Source organism: Phaseolus vulgaris, chromosome 10, assembly GCF_000499845.2.
Source record: "Phaseolus vulgaris cultivar G19833 chromosome 10, P. vulgaris v2.0, whole genome shotgun sequence".
NCBI lineage: Eukaryota > Viridiplantae > Streptophyta > Magnoliopsida > Fabales > Fabaceae > Phaseolus > Phaseolus vulgaris.
In genome coordinates this window covers 24,175,068-24,198,166 of record NC_023750.2, presented here as the reverse complement: position 1 = coordinate 24,198,166, position 23,099 = coordinate 24,175,068, and the positions used below count along the sequence as shown (strand labels likewise).

Genomic DNA, 23,099 nt, shown 5'->3' with positions numbered 1-23,099 from the left:
AACCTAACAAGTGACAAGAAAGCTGTTGAACACCTCCAATAATTACAAATTTGCATCAAATTGTACCTAAAACTACAAATGCATTGAGATTTTGTTCAAAAGTCTATTTTTCCATAGCTTTTGCCCAAAGCAAATTTCTTTTTAACTCAGTTTTTAGGTTGATCATCAAGGCTTCTAGTTTTGTAACTCTTCAAATCCCTTATAATTCCTTTGATGTATAAGAATAATTTTAGAGTACACAAAAACATATAACATGACAATTATTTTTTAAATATTATCAGAACACATCCTTAAACGATAGAAAGAACCAACAAATCTCAACATAGCAATTCTAAGGAGAGAAAAAAGAAATGCTTCAACAAATTCAGTCATAAATATGCAAACAAGTTTTCAATACATCCGAATTAGCCTACTCATAATTCTGCAGAGTGCAGCATCTACCTAATCAGCCGATAAATATATCAGATACTCTACCTAGCTGCAACTTACAACACTGAAACTACATCCTATGGTAATAGACATCAGACATGTTTGAAACAATCTTTAGATGAGAGGAGAACACTGTAGACATTAAATAAAACAGCTGAGTCATGAACTTTGTCAGCAAGAGTGCTCGAGGATAGAAGAGTGCAGGTTTATCTTCAACTTAACAATCAGGCAAAGATATGTTAATATCAGTAGCTGACTTTCTTGAGTCTGGCATAGAGTGCATGTTGACCCAGTTGTCTCTTCTAAAGGCATTGGGAGGGCTGAGGTTAGAGTTAAGAGTTCCAGAATTTTGCAGCACATGTGCTCCACCCATTAGATTAATATTCACATCCTCTTTTTCAGCATTGGTTGGAGGTGGTGGTGGAGGTGGTGGTGCAGGAGATACTGCAATAACTGGAGAAACAGCGGCTGCTGCTGCTGCATAATCAGTAGACTTGGGCTTCTTTAGTTTCTGTTCTTGCTGGCTGCTTGGTAAAAAGCTTCCCACCACCACCTAAACATAAAGAGGACATGCATGCATAAGTCATCATCTAAGAGTAAGTATTAGCAAGCAAACTTTGTTTTGAACATTGATGTTACAAAATTGGTTTTGATTTATTTTGAGAAACTTTTATCTCAACTATAGGAAGCAAACTTGATTTTGATTGATTTGTAATAACCGAACATGATGACATTTGTTGTAAAAGCACATTTATAAATATTAATGCATGTTTGGAGAACATGCAGCCATTGATCCTTTACTTGAGGAAGAATTATACCTCGACTTTACCAGAATCTACAATAAAGTTAATCTATGGATCATGTTTCCATGGCAATCATGTTAGTTTCCCTTCAATACACTTGGGGAAAATATTATATGGTTCAGTTTTCAAGCATTCAGGTACACATGCCCTTGAGAAGATTGAGAATAGAGGAAGATCACTTACCTGCACAGGGCTAGCAGCTACAAGAAGACCGGCAACTCCACCACCGACAACTCGGCCATCAGGGCTAGCCAACGAGACCGACATTCCACCAGACCTGCTTCTTGTACCTTGGTTGTCAGTAGGCATGAATGATCCAGACAAGGAAAGTATCTCAAAACGACCCTACAAGAGAAAATGCTTTCAGAAAAACTGTAACAGTTGTTATATAGAACCATCATCATGTACATGTTATATAAAACTGAATGCTCCAGTCTTGGACTGATAAATATGGCAATCCTTATTCATTTCTTAAGCCCCACATTCATATGAAAATGATTTAATAAATATAAATGTAACTAATTTCTCTGTCATGTCACTGAAGATATCAATAAAAGGCTGCCAAGGAACTCATCAGCAATTGCAAGTTACAGGAGGGGATAGACCAAAAGCATTGGTTACAAAAAAGATGGTAATAGGCAAAACATTTGACTATGAATTAGAGATCAAAGCAAAACAGATCCATATTTAAGGAAACTGGTAGTGGAATAGTAATGGTAAAACTCTCAAACCAAGTTAAATTTAAAAAGTGGAAATCAGAAAGAGAACTTAGGATGAAAAAACTTATTTTATACACACAAACACATACATATATATATATATAAACTATTTATAGACTTAGTAGAGACTACTTATGACAAGTAATACAATTTCCAACTTTCTCAAGACTAATACCAATGAACACTGATGATCTATTTGGATACGTAGATAAGAATGATATAAGAAAAATATAAATCTTAAGAAAATAATCGAAGAAACTTTTCTCTGCTTGTTCAGATTAGGAGAGTCAGAAAGTAATAAATAACTTCAATGCAAAATGTTTATACACTAATTAAAAAAATTAAATATAAGATATGTTTGGACAATCTTCTCCAGAAGTACTACTTGGAAAGAGAAGCAAGAAAAAGTATTAAATAAGCTTATTCTTTCAATCTGTGCATAGCTAACTTTAGCTTACAGAAAAACTCATTGCATTCTTTATTATTTTTCTCTTCTAAAGAAGCTTATCCAATCAGACCCTTTACCAAAAAAAGATTAAAGTTTTAACACCATTACTTTTTTCTTAATAAAAACTACTTATTTTGTTTTAGCAATTTGCTATAAAAAGTTTATTGAACTTTTTAAGAAACTAAAAAAAAATGAAAAAGATAACCTACTTCCCTTCTCCTATCAAGCAAACAGTGAAAATTGGTATTTCTATCATTTCTCCCTTTTCTCTATCCCCTTCCTCTCTAATTACACCCTAAGCAAACATATAAATTCATTAAACATGAAATACATGAACATGTAATTTCCCTAAGTACATTAAATATCATTATTCAACAAACTGCAACAACCAAAAAAGTTTTAGCATAAGTAAAAAAAATGAATGCATCCACTTGTTTATCAAAGTTTTTTGTTTAACTGTCATTCAAAATGAATTTACAGGCTTAAACAAATTTGAGGATTCTTATGTAAAATTGCATTAAAATATCAGTGTGAAAAAGAGAAAGCTCACAAAAAAAAAAATATTAATGTCACACCTCATAAGTTAAAGTACCCCCAGAAGAATCAGGCTGTCGAAGTGTAACATTTGAAATTACACCATTAGCAGATAAGATACATATAGCTCTTGGCCCTTGTTGAGAGAAGGATATCACCTTCATTGTAATGTCCTACAAAAGCCAAAGAGTGAAGCAAGATAACATCAATCAACTATCTTTAAGAGAGTTTTAGCACATAAGCATTGCTTAGAAAATGTATAAATGAAGGCTTTTTTTGTGAACCAAGTAGTTTATCATCCGACAAGAATAGCAAATACTAAATTAATCAAAACAAATCAAACTATACTCCAAGAATTAAATAATTACATCATATTCTTCTGCCAATAAGGATATTTGCAAGAATAAACAAGCAGTACTTTTTCTAATAACTATCCAAATAAATACATGAGAAAATAAATGGAGCAAATCAAGCCAAACAAATGGAAAAGTTATCTCTCTCAATGCAAAATGCCTAAGACCACCACAACATCATGGCCACTTTATAAACAAAATATGCCCTTGTAGTATCCTTGTGAAACAGGTGTGTGTGTCAAAGTCAAACAATTTTGATAGTCCTAGCAGAAATTTTACAACTTTTTTCCTTCTATATTTAGAAGGTTTATACCAATATAGATGAAAACACCACAATCATTAGTTGGTAATCTTTTTTTCCAAGTTACAACCAGTAGAGGTAACTTTTAAGACATCAATTTTTCAATTAAGTCGATATTTGATTATATATTTTTGTATTAATTTTATGAACTGTACTGTATTCATTGAATTTATGGTGTACCCTTTCTTTGGAAAAGACCTCAATAAAGCATAAACACAAAATAAAAAAGGGGAAAAAAAGAAAGTTTAAATCCAGTTCATAGTTGTCACCATGCATCTAAAATGGGCTTTTACTTACAATACATTATCCATGTTAAAATAACGTGCACCCATTTGATCTGAATAATTTAATAGTATTCTCAGTGGTTTTTGAGGGTGGGTGAGGGCGACAATGGAACACTAGTAATCAATGAACTGTCTCTTGAATTTCAATTTTGAATTGCTAACTACTTTCACAGAACAAAGAAAAAGTTGTATATATTTGTAATCCACAAAACTACAAATAAATAAACAAAAAACTGCAGAAACAGATATTAGAGTAGCAAATGTCTACTTGAAAACCGAAATGTAAAAATTTCAATTCAATGAAGCTTTTCCTTTGCCCTGTCTCATAGAAGCATACCTCACCAGCATTGACAGTGATGATGTGTGGCATAAAATTTGTACCATCAGAGCATGAATTCAAGTCACCTACAGAAGCACCAAGAATAGATATTACAGAACAGAATTGAAACTTAGAAATTGAAAAAACCAATCAATAATATCTATAAAAAAGACTCATTTTCACTGGATATTTATATTATTTGAATTAACTTAGAAGTGGTAGGAAATTTAAATTTTAAATAAAAGCAATTAGGATTTGGAACAGAAGCCAAGCCATTCAGAGATAAAGCAATGAACAACCTCTCAAGAAATACCACGCTATTCAAACGGATGCTTTTAATCTCAATCTCAATGATGATAAATATCTCATCATCCTCACAAAAGATGTAACAAAATGACAGTCACAAGGTAAAGACTCCCTTGCTAACACAAATTAACTTAATTATAAAACAACAAAATTCAAAACTAATTCATTGCACCTTGCTTAACAAAACATTTTGGAACAAAAGGATGGCTTAAAAGGCAAAAAAAATGAGAACTCTGAAAGATTTGTGGAAAGTAGTTTCAACTCCACAGTTAGACAGGATGCAAATTCAAAGAATCACAAACAAGTAATTCATAATCAGAAACAGAAACATACTTGAAACTTCACTACAAGGCAAAGGTTAACAACAAAATGAAAGTCATTTGATAAACCATATTAGTTACGAACAAGAACAATCAACATTGAACTCATCAAAGAGACAAGGATCCATAATTTACCTAGATAATCCAAACCAAGTTTTTTCGACTGCTTATACTCCATACCCCGCATTTTCCCCCGCTTGCCGGATGAAAAATTATTAGAAGACGGTGCAGAAGACGAGATTGGCATTGGAGACAATGCCATAGTGACAGACCCATCAGGCCCATATTTCCTTGGTCTACCCCGTTTCTTCTTTGTTGTTCCATCCAACCCCACACTCACAGGTGAGACACCAATAGCTGCAGCACCACCAATGCCGCCACCGCCTCCACCACCATCAGGGACATGAACCTGGTTTGGAGCTTCACTTCTTGGAGCCACATGATAAGCTGATGGAGCTTCTGCCCCTATCACTGTAACCCCAGAACTGATACCTTCTCTGGCTTCCATGCAAATATTGATTTTTCACTCCCCGAGCCTGTATCACCAAACCAACACCTACAACCCCATAATAGAATAAAGAACAATTAGTATGTAAACGGAATATTACAGCATAATTCATTAAAAAATTATAGCTTTTGCCAAAAACATCAATGCCCTCAGGCAAACCTTCTAGAGCATGTCACAAAGACACTGTGAAAACCCATCTAAAGATCTCACTGACGATCAAGAAGGTAATGAAAAGATGCAAGCTTCAGTTTTACAAGAAGCTGTTTCACTTTATTAGCAAGATCCGTTGGGAAATCTAGCTATGCAATAAGAAAAAAAATCAAAAAAAAAAAAATCATCACTTCGGGTTCTGTGTAGGAAATCATAATAAGAAATGCAGATATCTGCTAGGAAAGTTAAGATTTTTGGTCTTTGTTCTCATGTCTGAAAAACGGGTACTTGGTTTCAAACACAGCAATCAGAAATTTACCTCCCAGCAAGAGTTGAAAAAGAAAAAGAAAATATTATCCACTAAAAGCAAAATAACAAAAACTAGTAAAATAGTACAATTTTATAATTTTTCAAAAAAAAATCACCACTAGGCCAAAATAATTATGAAAAACCTGGTAAAAAAAAATTCATCCATTTGTTCAAATATTTCTCAGGCTGTAGTTCAAAAATAAACAGAAGCCATAAAAAACATCATAGGCTTCTCAAAAACAGAAAAACAAATAACACCCTTTGACATAAATCTGCTTCAAACCCAGCATTTAACCAATCTTTAAAAGACAGAAAGCTGGAACAAAGAAGGAAAATAGTAATAAATACCAAAAATAAAAAAATAACATTATGAAACAAAACTCCTTATATATATTCTCTTATGGAAAGCATATCAACATCAGGGTGTGGATATTCTTCAGAATGCAAAGATCATGACCTGTCACTGTGATTCCACACTTGAGCAAGCTTCTTCCGAAGCTGAAAACTTGTATTCAGATTTCTTTTTCAGCTCAACAAGAAACTCATCAACTCAACTGTGCTCACCCCAGAGAATGAAAACACAAAAGAAAAAAAAAAACACAAAAAAAGAAGAAAAAAATACACTGTTTTGCTCTGGAAAATAGTAATAAATACCAAAAATAAAAAAATAACATTATGAAACAAAACTCCTTATATATATTCTCTTATGGAAAGCATATCAACATCAGGGTGTGGATATTCTTCAGAATGCAAAGATCATGACCTGTCACTGTGATTCCACACTTGAGCAAGCTTCTTCCGAAGCTGAAAACTTGTATTCAGATTTCTTTTTCAGCTCAACAAGAAACTCATCAACTCAACTGTGCTCACCCCAGAGAATGAAAACACAAAAGAAAAAAAAAAAAACACAAAAAAAGAAGAAAAAAATACACTGTTTTGCTCTGGAAAATTGAAGGTCACTTACAAATTTCAGAAGGTGAAAAATACTTGTTGGCTGGTTGGTTTTTCCAAAGCTGCTTGAATTGAGAGTTGAAAAAGAAAGAAAAATGGAAAGCTCAAAATAAATACTACTGTTACAGCAATTAAAAGCTAAATAATAATAGTAGTAGTAATAATAATTCAGGAAGAAAAAAAGAAGGGTAATAATAAAGTGTGTTTAAATTAAATAAATAAAAAATATATTAAAAGGGTTTTATTTTGATTTGAATAAATTCCTAAACCCGATAAATACAATTTGGTTAAGAAGAATTTGGCGTCCGTGAGGGGCAATTAAAAATTCTCAAAAATCAAAATCAAAATCAAAATGTGTGTACACATTTGAATCTATGGTTAATATGGTAAATTTGTTATAAAGCAATCAAATTTATAGAAAATAAAGTGTTCTCTTTTTCTTTTTTTATTCACAAATTAATTAATTTTCCTATTTAAAGCTGCAAAGACAGTGTTGGACGGCCAAACCTTTATGTTTCCGCTGACCTCCTTTTTGTCTTTTTTCTCAAAAACGAAAGATTGTGTAACATATTATGCCCTTAATCTTCCTCTTAATTACCATCTAATGCCACTGAAGTGGAACTCTTTTTCTTCCATTTTGTTATTTTTATCCTTTTCTATCAAAAAAATTTGTTAAATTCATTGAATGTCTTAGTTTGGTGTTAATTAGGGTTCCTTCCATTGACAAAATTGAAGTGTGACCAACAAAAAGTTGTTGATTTTTGTTCATAAATACCCACCAATTATTATAATATTATTTTATATATATATATTGTTTAAACAAGAATGCTTGAAGATTAGAAAGAGACAGATAAATAAAGACTCCAACTTTCAAAATATATAATGCCAATTACTTCTTTGAAAATATCAACCTGACAACCATCTTAATTATTTGCAGAAAAAGTTAACAAGAAAAAACATTAAATTAATTTTAAGACAATTTAATGTTCCCCTTTTGCTTTTGTTTTATTTGAATCATAATATTTTTAAATAATACAACAAATTGTATTAATATGTAAAAAAAAATATAACACTTTAAACTCCTCAAAAATCAGCAAATGTTTTGGTGAGTGATTAAATCACCCAACTTAACACAAAATCTGAAACACTATCCTCAAATTAATCTATTCATAATTCTTATCTCAAACATCCTTAAAATTTTCAACATCCTCAACAAAATCTAACACCCCAACCTAAACATAGTGGTTGGAGGGTTTGGTGATTATGCATGTGCAAGTGAGTTTTGGTGAGGATATTGTGATCTAAGATTGAGTTTCTCTTTTACAAGTAGTGATCTAATTTGATGTTCAAGAATTTAGTATTTAAGAAAAAGAAATGCAATGGGGTTAATTTTAAACTAAAGAAAGAACCATTTTAGACCACTTAAAAAAAACATAAACATAAATCTTGATTTTTTTTTATAAGATAATATATCAAATTAAATTAAATATTTAAAAAAAATGAAAGAATCATTTATCACCACCTATCTAATGCATTGTCTTCATATGTACTGCTTAATATAATGTATTATTAAAGTAAAATTGGGTGTCATTAGTTTTTAAATCATGGTTGTATGGTTGTTTATGTAGACAATGATATTTAATAATTTCTCAAAATATATAATTGAAATAAGAATAAATCACCACTAAAAAAGTGCTATTAAAAATATATTTTTATTAATATATCATCAAATAAAAAACTAACTTAAAGTCTTGTCTAAGATAACACTACTAAATAAGTTACTTTTATTTGATATGGCAATGTGAATGCCCCAAACCTGATCTATAGAATGAAGAAAATTTGGAATAACAAGTTTTTTCTATCAAAACTGTTGATAGAATTGTTGATGGAGGTTGTATACATTTCATAATAATATAAAAGTGAATTAAATTTTATTTTATATTCAGTTTTATAAAGTTAAAATTAAATTTTAAGTTATTTTTTAATAATTATAAAAATATTAAATAAATAAATTAATAATGATATTTATATATAGATTATATTTATTTTGCATGCATTCCATGTTGAATTAGCATTTATAATTACCCATAAATAAAATTTATATATATATATATATGTATACTTTTGTTTCGCTCTAAAAATATAAAAAAAAGCACTTTTATTTAGAATGTTGAAATTGCTAGAAAGTCTTGTTTAAGAACAAAATCTTTTTCCAGAATCATGCAAATAAAAACCCATTACTGCAGAACTAAAGAAGTGTGTTGTTCATAATATTACTTTATAAGATGCATCTGAGTTTTGTATTTCATGTGTTTCCCTTTTAAAATACAAAGAAGACTTGAAAAACAAATTAATATTTTTTATTTATTTTACATATATTACTACAACGATTAATTTATTTTTAAAACATAAATAAAATAATAATTGATACATGACACTTATCTTAAGCACAAGAGAAAAAATAATTATAATTATGTATAAATAAAAGAAACTGAATTATGTACACTCAAACTAAAAAACAAACAAAACCTAAACATTAATTTATTGTAAAAATCATAGTACTAAGCAAGAAAAATTGAGTAATTTTTTTATATGTGGTAAAAAATTAATTGAATTTAATAAAAAAAGTTAAATATTTGTTGGTATTGAATAAAAAGGGAGTGGTGTATTAATGTTTATCCATAATAAAGAAAAAGAGGAGAGAGAGAAAGAATAGAAGATGGTGTCACGTGAGTGTGTCACGTGGGAGTAGGGATTGGTGATTGTAGCAGGTAGCCACCTGCCTTACCCGTGAGTTAGTGACGGAAATAAAAAATTATTATTATTTTTTAGATAAAAAAAGAAATTAAGAAAAGCATATCTTGCCCACAAAGTCATGCCATCCATCAACAAATTTAAAGTTACGTTTCATCTAATCTAAGCTAGATCTTATTATTATTATTATTAATAATAATAATTGAAAACAAAGTTTCAAATTATTTTTAAGATTCAAAGATAAGTTAGAATCCAACTATTCAAAATAAATAAAATAGATTTTTTTTAATTAGTAGAAAATGAGATGAATTTTTGTGTATTAGTGTAACAGAGGTTACATATTGTAGGGAATAAATATTTGCAGTATTAATATTTATTACTAAAAAAAGTTAAAGATGCCCAATGGAAAATGATTGACATGAATCATATTTATATGCTCATGGATATTTGTGAACTTGGTTTACTTCAGAAATACTTCTTTAAAATATAAAATCAAACAAATATTTAATTTTAAAGTATAATTTAAATAAAATTGTATGATAAAGTATTACTATAAGCATATCTGGTGTTTTTAAAGAATAAATTTAAATAAGTTGTGCTATAAAATATAAAGTTTAAAAAGTAATCTTCTTTCATTTCATAAATTAAAATAAAAACATGAATTTAAAAAACTAAATTCTAAATATTTATTAAATTATCAATATTTTTCTTAACAAAACTTTTATTTTCCTTATTTTTCTAAAAATATCTATATAAAGTGTATTAAATTTTAAAAAAATGAATCTCCTTTTTATTTCATAAACAGAAAATTCTAAAATTAAATTCTAAACAATTCTTAAATTATCAATTTTTTAACCAAAAACTATTACTTATTTTTCTTCAAAATATTTATATAAAAATTACAGATAATAAGTATATGCAAGTTGATATCATAATATATATATATAAGTACTTATTATATATCATTCATAAATATTTATTTCTTACAAATTTTACCAACACATATCCATTATTTATCTACCTTAAATTAAACTTGTACATATTAAATATTAATATAAATTATTAGTATTATTATTAAATTATTGAAATAATTGTTAATATATTTTCATAACGTTTCATCTGAATATTTTTTTAATTATAATAGGAAGGGGAAAAAGGTAGTGTGAAAAACTAGATGGGTGTTTAGTTTTAGGTGGGATCAATTTTCAAACAATGTTAAATGCTTATCATGGTGGGTGGAAATTACGTGCTGGTCCCTTAAACTTTATCAAAAACAACACTTTACCTATATTTATTAACAAATTATTATTATTCTAACAACCCTTTTTTTATAATCAAATTTTCATTGACTATAAGAAGGGTAGAGAAGATTATTAATTATCTTCTTTTTTTTTTAAATTGAAGGATGTGAATTCTTTGTACAAACCAAACCAAATTTAACCTGAGTTAGGGTGCATTTGACATGTTTTATTCCTATAACTTATGATCAATTTAAAATAATAATAATAAATAATATGTTTAAAAGAATATGTTAGAGGGTTATATGCTATCTTTTTTTTAAAAGGGTTGCACGCACTTTATAAAATATTTTTTTTATTCATAACGTGAAATTTCCAAGTTATATTATGTTCACTTTTTTATAATTTTCAATTTTTTTCTGACAATGAAAAGAAAAAAACTGTTGTTTTAATGTTTTATGTACACACTCTTAAGTAAAAAAAAGTTTTTTTTTTAATTTCAAAAAATAATCGAGATTCATATATTCAGAAATAACAAGTCATTATAATTATCTAATTATTTTGGTATAAAATGTTAAGAAATAAAGTATAAAATATAACTAAGCATTTGAAATATCCATATCATAAAATTATAATATGATATTAAAAGGGTTATTTTATAGAGGTTCAACAATTTAATCAAGTTTACAAAAAGACAAAGTTACTTTTCTTTAGTAAATTATTTATATAGGTTTTCTTTCAGTGGAAGTAAAACACAAGTTAACACAAATGGAATAAAGTAAAGTCTAATTTTTAATAGGTTTGGCCTAAAATGTTTTCTTAAAGAAACCTCAAAGTGTGTAAAATGTTTATCATTTAGAACAAAGAAAACCCTAATAGCATTTTAAATTTAATTATTTAAATTATAAAAAATATGTTCATATTTAACAAGGATCACAGGCTTATCTATTACTATAATATTCATTTTATATTATTTGATTCCTTAAAAAATACCTGATTTATTATTATCCTTTGAGTAAATTTCCCCTTTTTTCAACTATTTTTTTTTATTTACAAATTCGAAGTGTAATTAGTTTCTAATTAACATGTGTTAATTATAATATTAAGAATTCAATTTGAATTGCAAGTGTTGGTAGTATTAGCTGTACATCAATTTAATTTCAACATAAAATATTGAATCCTTTGCCGTGATAAAAACGATTTTGTTATCTTAAGAAATTGGCATAATTAATAACTTTATTTTTTTTTCTGTGTTTTTAATGAGTGTAGCATCTCTGTCTAATCTTTTCTTCCATTGAAATTTCAAACACAATCATTAACATCAGATTTTCTTAATAAAGAATCCATGCCTTTGCTTTCTTTCAAATCATTATAATTGAATCTGGAAAATATTTTTGTTCAAAAACCAAAACTTCAAGTTAAATTAAAAGTGTTTTTTAAAAATTTCTACTCGGAATTAATATATAAAATAATATTATATATAGTTACAAAATAACATGAATTTTTTTATAGGTAGAAGTTTAGAAGAAATGGTGGATAAAAATAATACAGAGTTTAAATAAAAGAAATTTTAAAATAACGAGATAAATTATATTATTTTCATTTTACTACTTCACTTATTTTTTATATTTTTGTTTTCTTTTTCAATCAAAACTTTTTAATTTTAATTTTATTTTATTTTCTCTTATTTCTATTCGCGCTGCTCATTTTCAAATTTTTTTTATCAAATAGCCTTAAACATATTCAGTCAATTTTTTTTAGTATAAGTTAAATATTAATATAAAATAAAATATTTCATAATAATTATTATAATAGTGTATTTTCATTAAAATGGTTTTACTATGAAAATTACTTTTATTCAAAACACAACTTATTTCTCTAAATTGTGAACTTTAAGACGTAAACTTATAATTTAAAGAAAATATTATTTTGACAACGTGTAGTATAAGAAAAGATAACCTATAACTGGTATGATATTTTATAATTTTAAAATTGTTTAATTTTTTTATGTGAGATTCATATTTTAATAAAAATAAATTTATTAATCTCATGTAAATTGCCAATATATCAATATTTATAATTTAATTTATAAAAGAGAAAAATCTTGCTTTTATTATTGGATATATAAAAAGTGTTTTTTATAATATAGGGTACATTCCTATAAGAGTGAAGAACCAAAGTCCAATGTTGTGTCCCTACTTTATCCACGTGTAGGACACCCATGTGAGAAGTTGGATTTTGTATTGAGGTATAAACCTAGACACTTGTCCTAGGTTGCTTCACCTTTCATATTCTCTCTCTTATCTAATAGTGCATGCCACATGCTTTGTCTAACATAACACTTAGTCAAACCCAACATCATGCTACTTTCTCTTCAACTCATTCAAATCCAAACATAAATTTTCAATTCACTCATGTTAATTTAAAAACATCAATTATATACCTCATTCACCCAATTCAAGCATTTTTTCATTTTTCTTTTCTTTTCAATTCCAATTATATTCTAAATATGAAACACATTTCATTAAAACATATATAATCTTATATTTTTTTATATTCATTGATGCTTAAATCTACCTATAATCATAGATTTTGAATTTTGTATTTAAAGTGATTATTTGTGACTTCATGTGAATTTTGCTTATGCTAAGATATATTTAAATCATAATTAGCAACTTTTATGTATGCACACTAAAAGAAACTACGTGCAACTTAATTTCATAGGAACCCATTTTGTTTAGATATTTAATACAATATCATATTTATGATGTTTTTTTTACTGGTTGGACATGCTCGGTCTCACCTGCATTTAAATGTGTTATCTTAACTGGTCAGACGTAGGGAAAATACTTAACTCGGTACAAAGATACATGGTAAGTGTAGCATCCCTATATTTTCCCATATCTAATAACCATAATCTGTATGAAATATTAAAATAAATATATAAAAATAATACAAATATATCTGCAATTTTTTCATATAATTTTTCAAATTATCTCTCTCTTTACAAGACTTGAAACATTTACATAAAATTAAAAACAAAATTTCAAAAGAAAATAAACATTTTCCACCATCCATCTTCTCACCGAGAAACTTTATCACATCTGCTCCCGTGTAAAATACACGATCATCACAGATAAAAGAAAAACAACCACAAAACAAAACAAATGGTAAGCTAGGTATTTTTAAAACTTATAACATAATATAACTTTAAACATCCGCATAAATTCATCATTTCTCATGCATTCCACATAACCATCAAGTGTTTATCAACAATTTCAATATTCATCTTTCTCATGTCAGACTTCTACTGACTCATAACACATAGACACTTGACTTATACTTTCGGAAGACTCATGCGTTGACTTATACTCAGAGATCTGTACCTGTCACACTACATCATTGTGAAATCCACACAGTTATGCGCATAATTAATCTCAATATCATCTCTCTCCTAGAATGACAGGGTTAACTCATACACTACAAGAAAATCATGAAATAGAAACCAATTTTTAGAGACCAAAATAATTAGTTACAATAGAAACTAAAATAGAGACCATTTTAGAAACTAAAAAAAAATTGGTTTCTAAATTAGTTTCTATTATTTTCTATTTTTGTTAAATAGTTTCTAAATTGGTATCTAATTAGCAACTAAGGTTTTAGATACCAATTATTTAGTTTCTAAATTTAGTCTCTAAAACCTTGGTTGCTAATTAGATACCAATTTAGAAACTATTTAACAATAATAGAAAATAATAGAAACTAATTTAGAAACCAATTTTTTTTTTTAGTTTCTAAAATGGTCTCTAATTTAGTTACTATTGCAACTAATTATTTTGGTTTCTAAAAATTGGTTTCTATTTCATGATTTTCTTGTAGTGATATAACAGGTCAAGTTAGTTATCTTTCAAACAACTTACCCATTCATATGAACCTCATTCGACTCTCACCACCTGAATAACTTCATCTATATGATTCCATTATCTCAGTAGAGTCAAGATATCTCCTTATAGACGAATCCCTAGTTAATGCACATCCTAAACAATCTTAACACGGTATTTTCTTTCTTGAAAATACTATGTCTTGATTAAAATTCATATTTTGAACCTCATAATATCCAACATCAAACAATCAAATCATACCAATGTTTAGAATATCCAAAATACACAACAATTCATTGACTAATCATATAAATGTATAATTAGAGAGATTTTCAATTAACTATACATGAAATAAAAGTTTACATACTTTATAAGAAAAACTATATAGAAATAAATAAATCAATCTTTTAAAAGAAAATAAAAATTAGTTTAATATTTTTATTTTCATTTATTTATTTATTATTATTTTTAAACTCTAGCTTGAGCTAGAAATTCGCCAGAGAGCAACCAGAATTTTAGCTTGAGCTAGAATTCGCTAGCTTGAGCTAAAACCCACCAGAGAGCACCCAGGATTTTAGCTTGAGCTAAAATTCGCTATCTTGGGCTAAAATCCTCCAGAGAGCACCCAGAATTTTAGCTTGAGCTAGAATTCGCTAGCTTGAGCTAAAATCCTCCAGAGAGCACCCATAATTTTTTAACTTGAGCTAGAACTTGCTAGCTTGGGCGAAATCTGTAGAAAATTCTGCATAACTTAATATACTTATTAGATTATAAATCAATATCTCATTCAATTCATAAATTATAAATCTACACATTATATTGACAGTTCTTGTTCAGCATGATACAATCACTCTCATTGAATCATTGAGCTATTCCATCTATACATATATATGATTTCTAATTCCAAAACCATTTAAATCAAACAACCAATTCTCAATCACAACACTTTCAATTTCAATCAAACTACAATCTACTCAAAATAGGAAATCTTGCAACAAATTTGGAATTGGTGACCACGTCACACTCACATTCAAATCTTCTAACCTAGGGTTCTATTGAAGATTTTAAACTAGCTTCCCTTACCTGGACTTTAGCAGATGCTCACTAAGAGCTCCAAACCCACCAAAAGCTTAAGGATACCCTAACCTGCACCACAGAGTCCTGATCACAAATCCAACTATATCACTAAGATCCTGAGCTAACAGAGACTAATTCTGAAGATAAAAACCTCACATGCAAACTTAAACTAAAAGGCAACCTAACCAGATCAAAACTAACTCAAAGGAAAAGGAGACAAGAAAGAACTTACTCTATCTAAGATTTTGATCGGTCAATCTTGTAGAGTTCACTGCCAGGAGTCCAATGGCAGACTCCGATCGTTGATCTGATGAGCGAGGAGGTCAAAATTTTAGAGAGAAGGTAGAGGAAAGGAAAAAGAGTTTTTAGAGAGATGATGGTTCTTTTAAAATGAAACCTGAATAACTAAATTTCTATTTATATAGCCTTTTCACTTTAATAATAAAATATTCAGGTGCCATTTTAATTGTACCATTTATACTCTAAGACTATTTTTCTCAGTCCTTACAGTAAGCCCAATGATACATCAAGTGGTCGGTCCAAATAGCTGGTAGCCCATATTAACAAGATAATAAAGAATAACCAAATTAGTTAAACACAAATAGCTTGAGATAATGTTCTACCTGTAACTAGGGATGGCAAAGCGGGGCGGACCGTGCGGGCTGGCCCGCGGCCCGCAGGTAAAAAATGCGGGGCGGGATGACCTTTTCAACCCGCTAACCCGCATTAGCCCGCCCCGCATTAGCCCGCAACCCGCGCGGGTCAGTAGCGGGGCGGGGCGGGCTGGCCCGCAAACCCGCAAGAAAAAAATATTGACACTTAGTAGCAGCAGGGCAACCTAAACTGGGTCATGCCAATTAAATCGATTTCAAACACGATAAAGGAGCAAGACACCAATTAGAGAAGGAGAAGTAAACAGAGGGTATTTTAGAAGTTATCCATGACCAAGCCTTCAATTGAGCCAAAAGTTATCTTATTTTTATTGTATTATTTTTATGAAAAATTAATTAATTAATTGTCATTGTTTTAATATATGCAGATGACGGGGAAGATTATAATTATGAAAAAATGGATGAAGGTTCTACTAAGGTGGCATCCAATGTTATTGAAATGGAAGAATGTCAATAATGTTTATGTTTAATGTTTTTGAATTAATGTTTATGTTTAATGTTTTGGAATTAGGTATTTTTAATGTTTTGGAAGTGGAAGAATAGTGATATTTGATATTTATCTTAATGTTTTGATGTTTGACTATATTTGAAAAGGAAGGAAAAAAAATTAGGTTTGATAATAACAAATATATAGGTTTAATTTGACAATTTTTTAATAACAAAATGTAAAAAAATAAATATTTAATTTAAAAAAAAAAGAACGCGGGCTGGCCCGCAAACTTGCGGGCCAGCTCTTATGCGGGGCGGGTCGGGAATTCTAGCCCGCAATAACTTTGCGGGGCGGGCCAACCCGTCCCGCATTTTTGCGGGCCAAGCACGGGGCGGGCCAATGCGGGGCGGCTTGGCCCGCTTTGCCATCCCTACCTGTAACCATAAAATAAAGGGATATATTAACAAAATATTGTTATGATTGTTAACTCCTGAAGGGAGATCTACCAACGTTATAAAAGGGTCTGAAAACCCTAAATAGAGGTAAGTTTTCAATCTGGTGATACTACACTCATACAGATACTCTATATTCAAATACTAATAGTTATATGCTTCCATTGACTTGATCGTCAGAGTCTTGTCAACAGGTGGAACTCCCCTCACTGTGAATTATTAGCATCCCAAAGCAGCAACACCAAAAAAGAAAAAGTCAGCCCAGAGTCCACCACCAAAGTTCGATTCAGGTCAACCGACAAGAACATTTGGCGCCAACCGTAGGACCTGGTAAAAACTAAATCCCACCAACACTTACAACTAAGAAACCTGACGTGATGAGGAATACTAGGCAAGGGGCACAGGGACCTAAAGGGGACGAGAACCCAGCCTTGCAACAAATCATGGAGACCATGAGAGCTCTCCAGCAGGAAAATGAAGAATATCGACGTGAGCAAGAGCAAATTTGGGAAGAAGCCCGGACCAAGTAAGAACGTATGCGAGCAGAGGCCTGAGTCGACCAAGATCGTCTTCGGGAGAAAACACAACTGAATCAAGCACACCTTATGGCGGAAATCGAGGCCTCCCGAAAGACTATAGAAGAACATGCACAAGCCAATGAGGAGTTGCGCAAGGCCAATGAGGAATTGCAGAGGAACATGCACCGCCATGACCGACGCCCCGCTCCAGAACATTCCTCGGTCATATGCTCGAGAGATGACCCCAAGCCGTTCTCTCGACAAATCATGGAAAAGCCCATACCGCCTCACTATATCACGCCCAAGATTGCCCTTTTCTCCGGTGTGGAGGATCCAGAGAGTCACTTAAAGGCATTCAGGGCTCAAATGATCATCTATGGAGGATCGGATGTCGTTCGATGTAAGATGCTCATGGACACGTTTACAGGAACAATTGTGCAATGGTTTGGTGGGATCCCGAACGACTATATTACCTTTTTCCCTCAATTCTCCAAAATGTTTAAGGAGCAGTTCCCGGTCAATAAAGTCGATCTCTTGCGGTTGCATGATCTATTTGACGTCAAACAAAGGGAAGGAGAGTTGCTCAAAGAGTACTTAAATCGTTTTTGCGCAATCTCTATGAGGCTTCAGACTCCGAATGAGGAAATGGTGGTCGTCGCTTTCATTAAAAGGCAGGGGAACCTATGCAATCACTACCCAATCAGGAGAACCAGGATTGATGGACGAAGTCGCCCCTGCAATGAAAGGTGACCTGAACCTATTGGGGAAGTTCGAGAGTTGGAGATAAATAGAAAAAAGTTCAAGCTCGACGCGTCACTTTGCAAGGAGTTGGAGAATGAAATTGTCGAGGTCATTTCAAAGAATATGAGCGCTTTCGCCCGGTCCTCCGCCGACATGTCGAGGATTGACCGATATTTTCTATGCCATGGACTCACCATGGACGAGAAGGTTAAACTTATAGTTCAGAGACGAAGGAAATTCAATGAGGAAAAACGCCTCGCCATGAGGGAGAAAACTCAAAAACTCCTCGTTGTGGGCCACATAAAGGAAATTCAATATCTTGAATGGTTGGAAAATGTGGTCATGGTGAAGAAGGAAAACGGAAAGTGGAGGATGTGCGTCGACTTCAACGATTTAAATAAGGCATGCTGCAAAGATTCTTACCATCTGCCGAGCATCGACTACCTAGTAGATAGCGCCTCAAGCTGTGGTCTATTAAACTTCCTGGATGCTTTTTCAGGGTACAACCAAATTCGCATGCACCCAAAGGATGAGAGTAAGACGACATTCATGGCTAAAGCCACCAATTGTTGTTACAAGGTCATGCCCTTACACTGAAGAATGTGGAGGCGACTTACCAGAGACTCATGGATCGGATCTTGTCTCCAATGCTCGGTAGTAATGTTCAAGCATATGTAAATGACATGGTTGTCACCTCAGTAAAGGCGGATCAGCTTGTCACCGACTTAGAGGAGTTGTTTGCCACTATAGCAAGGTATAACTTGAACCTCAATCCCAATGTGTTTTCGATGTCCCGACAGGGAAGTTCCTTGGTTTCCTATTAACTGAAAGAGGAATAGAAGAAAACCTTGATAAATGTGCAGCGATTATGGAGATGAGAAGCTCGACTAACGTTAAAGAGGTGCAACATTTAACTGGGTGCATGGCCGCCCTATCACGCTTCTTATTGGCCAATGGTGATAAGGGGTATCCTTATTTTCAATGCCTCAAGAAGAACAACTGTTTTATGTAATATCCCTAATTTTTACCATATATACAATAAAATAAAAGTAAAACAAGCTCTATCTACTTAACATATGAATATATACAACTATCTCATAATTGTATCTCAAAAAAATATCCCTCTTCATAGGGATTTTAATATATACATCAAAAGTTTTAAAAACAAACACATAATTCAAATTAAAACTATCACATCCTCCAGCTGCTCACTTAGGAGCTTTATTACCTGCAATCTCATATGCTCTCGTGTACAACACGATCATCACAGATAAAGAAACAACACAAACAAATAACAGGGTAAGCTAGCTATATAAAAAATTTCTATATAATTTCAATTTCAAAATTAACACACAAAATTCATCAAGCCTCATACAATTTCTCAAACATTTCACATAACCATAAAGTGTCTATCCAAGAAATTCAGAACTCATATTTCTCATATCAGACTTCTACTGACTCACAACACATAGACATTTGACTCTACTTCCGGAAGACTCGTGTATTGAAATTAGAATCCTGAGACGTGCACCTGTTATACTACTCGTTGTGAATTCATATGACCTGAAAGACCATATTATATTTTAAATCGCAGGCAAAGTCAGATGAACCTCCATCGACTCTCACTAACTGAATAACTTCAACTATGTGATTCCATTATATCAGTAGAGTCGGGATCGTCTCATTGGATCGGGACTTGACAAATCAATAAATCCTAATAACAATCTCAACATGGTATTTTCTTTCCTGAAAATACTATGTTTTGATCACACTTTCTCATCATTACACACTTCATATAACACATCAATACACCATTCAATCACAATATATTTTAAACTTTCTAAACAATCCAAACATATCTCAAAATTCACTAAAACACATAACTAAGTTCCTTTAATTATATTTTTAAATAGGATTTAAATTTTTTCACTTAAAAAAATAAGCAATAATACATTAGGCTTTCAAGAGCATATATATATATATATATATATATATATATATATACTTATAGAGATTCTAGCTTGAGCAAGAAGGGGTCTTGTTTAAGCGAAAATTCTCTCGCTTGAGCGAGAATCAAGTCGAGAGCCCCCAAAATTTCATCATAGATCTCGCTTGAGTGAGAATCAAGCCGAGAGCACTTCTTTTATTCCATCTTATTCTCGCTTCAACGAGAATTATCTCGCTTCAGCGAGAATTATCTCGCCTGAGCGAGATATGCAGAAAGTTATGCATAAACCTATTTAAATTCTAACCCAACATTTCATTTAACTTGGTTCAACAAACCATTCAATTACATTCAACAACATCTACAATATCTACCATTTCACATTTCACTTTCAATCAATTTCTAATCAACTTAAAACAAGAAATTATATAAACCCATTTCAATTTAAATCAATTTCCATTTGACTCAAAACAAGAAAATCCTGCAAACAAATTTTTGAACTGGTGACCATGTCACCTCCACATTCAGATCTTCTAGCTCAGGGTTCTATTGAAAATTTAAACTAGCTTCTCTTACCTTTACACTAGGAGCCCCAAGCCTACTAAAAGCTTCAGGAGTAGCTTGACCTGCACCACAAAGTCTTGATAAAAAAAATCTAACTATATCATTAGGATTCTGAGCTAACAAAGACTAATCCTAAAGCAAAAACGGTCACATGCATAAACTTAGATCGAGACAGATCTACAAGTTCAAAATTTAACTCAAAGAGAAGAGTAAAAATTGAACTTACTCTATCAGAGATTCTAATCGGGTAGTCTTGTAGATCTCGCTGCCAGGAGTCTAATGGCAGACTTCGATCGTCAAACTGATGAGTGAGGAGGTTAAAATCTTATAGAGAAGGGAGTGGAAAGGAAAAAGGAATTTCTAGGGAGATGGTGATTATTTTGAAATTAAACCTAAATAACTGAATTTTCTATTTATATGTTCTTTTCATTTTAATAATAAAATATTCAAGTGTCATTTAAAATAAACCACTTTTACTCTAAGGTAATTTTCTAGATCCTTACATTTTATCTGGACTAATGAGTGTGAAAAAGGCTTTTGTCAAGTGAAAGAAGTACTTGTCTAATCCACCCGCTCTCGGCAAGCCTACTCTGAGAATTCCTATTTGTTTGTATTTCTCAGTGAATGATCGGGTCATCAGCTCGGTCATCTTGCAGGAGGAGGAAAAGGTAAAAAAAACGATTTATTTCGTAAGCAAAGTGTTGCATAGGGTAGAGGTTAGGAATCAAGCTATCAAGAAGGTGACTTTGGCAGTTGTATTTATAGCTCAATGACTCCGCCACAACTTCCAAAGTTTCACCGTAGTTGTAATGACTGACCTACACATTCGGAAGGTCCTTCAGAAACCTGATATTGCAGGAAGGATTGAGATGGACGGTTGAGTTATCTGAATTTGACATACATTATGAGTCACGAGGAACAATCAAGGGCCAGGTATATGCAGACTTTGTGATAGAGCTCTCCCCCAAAGGTTTTGGACCTGATCAGAACAATTTTTAGTGGGTCCTTTCTGTTGATGGGTCTTCCAACTTACAAGGGAGTGAGGCTGAAGTCATTTTGGACGAACCAAATGGGGTCTTAATCGAGTAAGCTCTTAGGTTTATGTTTAAGGAAAGTAACAACCAGGTCGAGTACGAAGCCCTGATAGCAGGAATGTTGTTCGCAAAGGAATTGGGAGTTCACCACCTGTTAGCAAAGAGTGACTCATTACTAATAACAGGACAGATCGCTAGCGAGTATTAGGCTAAAGATCCACAACTAACCTTATATCTCAGGTATGTGAAGATTCTAAAAGATGTTTTCTATACTTTTGACCTTGTTCATGTCCTTAGAGAAAAAACTCTTAGGCGGACCTACTGTCCAGATTGGCCAGCTCGGGAAAAAGGGGACGTCAACGATCTGTGATCCAGGAAACCTTTAAATCGACAAGGACGACCGCCCAAGGGCTCCATGAGGATGACCACCTTGAGATCATGCAGATTAACTCAGCGGATACTTGGCTGACACCGTATATACGGTACCTTGCTGATGGATTGCTCCCCTCTTAGCCCTCAAAAGCCAAGATAGTCAAGAAGAATGCGAGTCGATACACCCTAGTGGACGGTTGTCTTTTCCGTTATGGCTACACGCATCCACTCCTCACTTGTGTAAGTGGAGACCAATTCATGCGGATAATGTCCGAGCTCCACTAGGGCATTTGTGGTAGTCACATCGGCGGATGATGAAGGAGTATTATGGAAAGTATGTCAGGAGGTGTGAACAATGTCATAAGCATGCCGATTGGAGTCACTCGCCACTTGAGGAGTTGAGGTAAATCTCTAACCCATGGCCTTTCCATACTTGGGGAATAAACATTTTGGGCCCTTTTTCGTTAGCCCTACGCCAAATGTAGTATCTCATTGTCGCCATTGAATACTTCACTAAGTGGATCGAAGCTGATCCAGTTGCATAGATAACCGCTCACAAAGTCCAACATTTTGTATGGAAAAATATTGTATGTCGTTTTGGGGTTCTCAAACACCTAGTGTCCGATAATGGGATCCAATTTGCTAGCCGAAAGCTCAAGAACTATGCACGGAGCTCAAAATTAAATAG

The 23,099-nt window shown here is 31.8% G+C and overlaps 1 protein-coding gene across 3 annotated transcripts; it reads right to left on the bottom strand.

The window, feature by feature from the left end:
- Nucleotides 1-351: 351 nt before the first annotated feature.
- Nucleotides 352-6,902, bottom strand: LOC137818750 (AT-hook motif nuclear-localized protein 7-like). 3 transcript variants are annotated; one of them, XM_068622345.1, is made up of 6 exons: nucleotides 6,748-6,902; nucleotides 4,952-5,372; nucleotides 4,209-4,276; nucleotides 2,975-3,106; nucleotides 1,416-1,577; nucleotides 352-982 (listed from the first exon to the last, which is right to left on the bottom strand). In XM_068622345.1, exons 2-6 carry the CDS (start codon nucleotides 5,322-5,324, stop codon nucleotides 647-649), a joined length of 1,071 nt encoding a protein of 356 aa, XP_068478446.1. In that variant the 5' UTR covers nucleotides 5,325-5,372; nucleotides 6,748-6,902; the 3' UTR covers nucleotides 352-646. The 3 variants fall into 3 exon arrangements, with proteins under 3 accessions (XP_068478446.1, XP_068478448.1, XP_068478447.1); XM_068622347.1 differs by lacking the exon at nucleotides 6,748-6,902 and adding an exon at nucleotides 5,484-6,643; XM_068622346.1 differs by lacking the exon at nucleotides 6,748-6,902 and adding an exon at nucleotides 6,241-6,643.
- Between the last annotated feature and the right edge of the window lie 16,197 nt (nucleotides 6,903-23,099).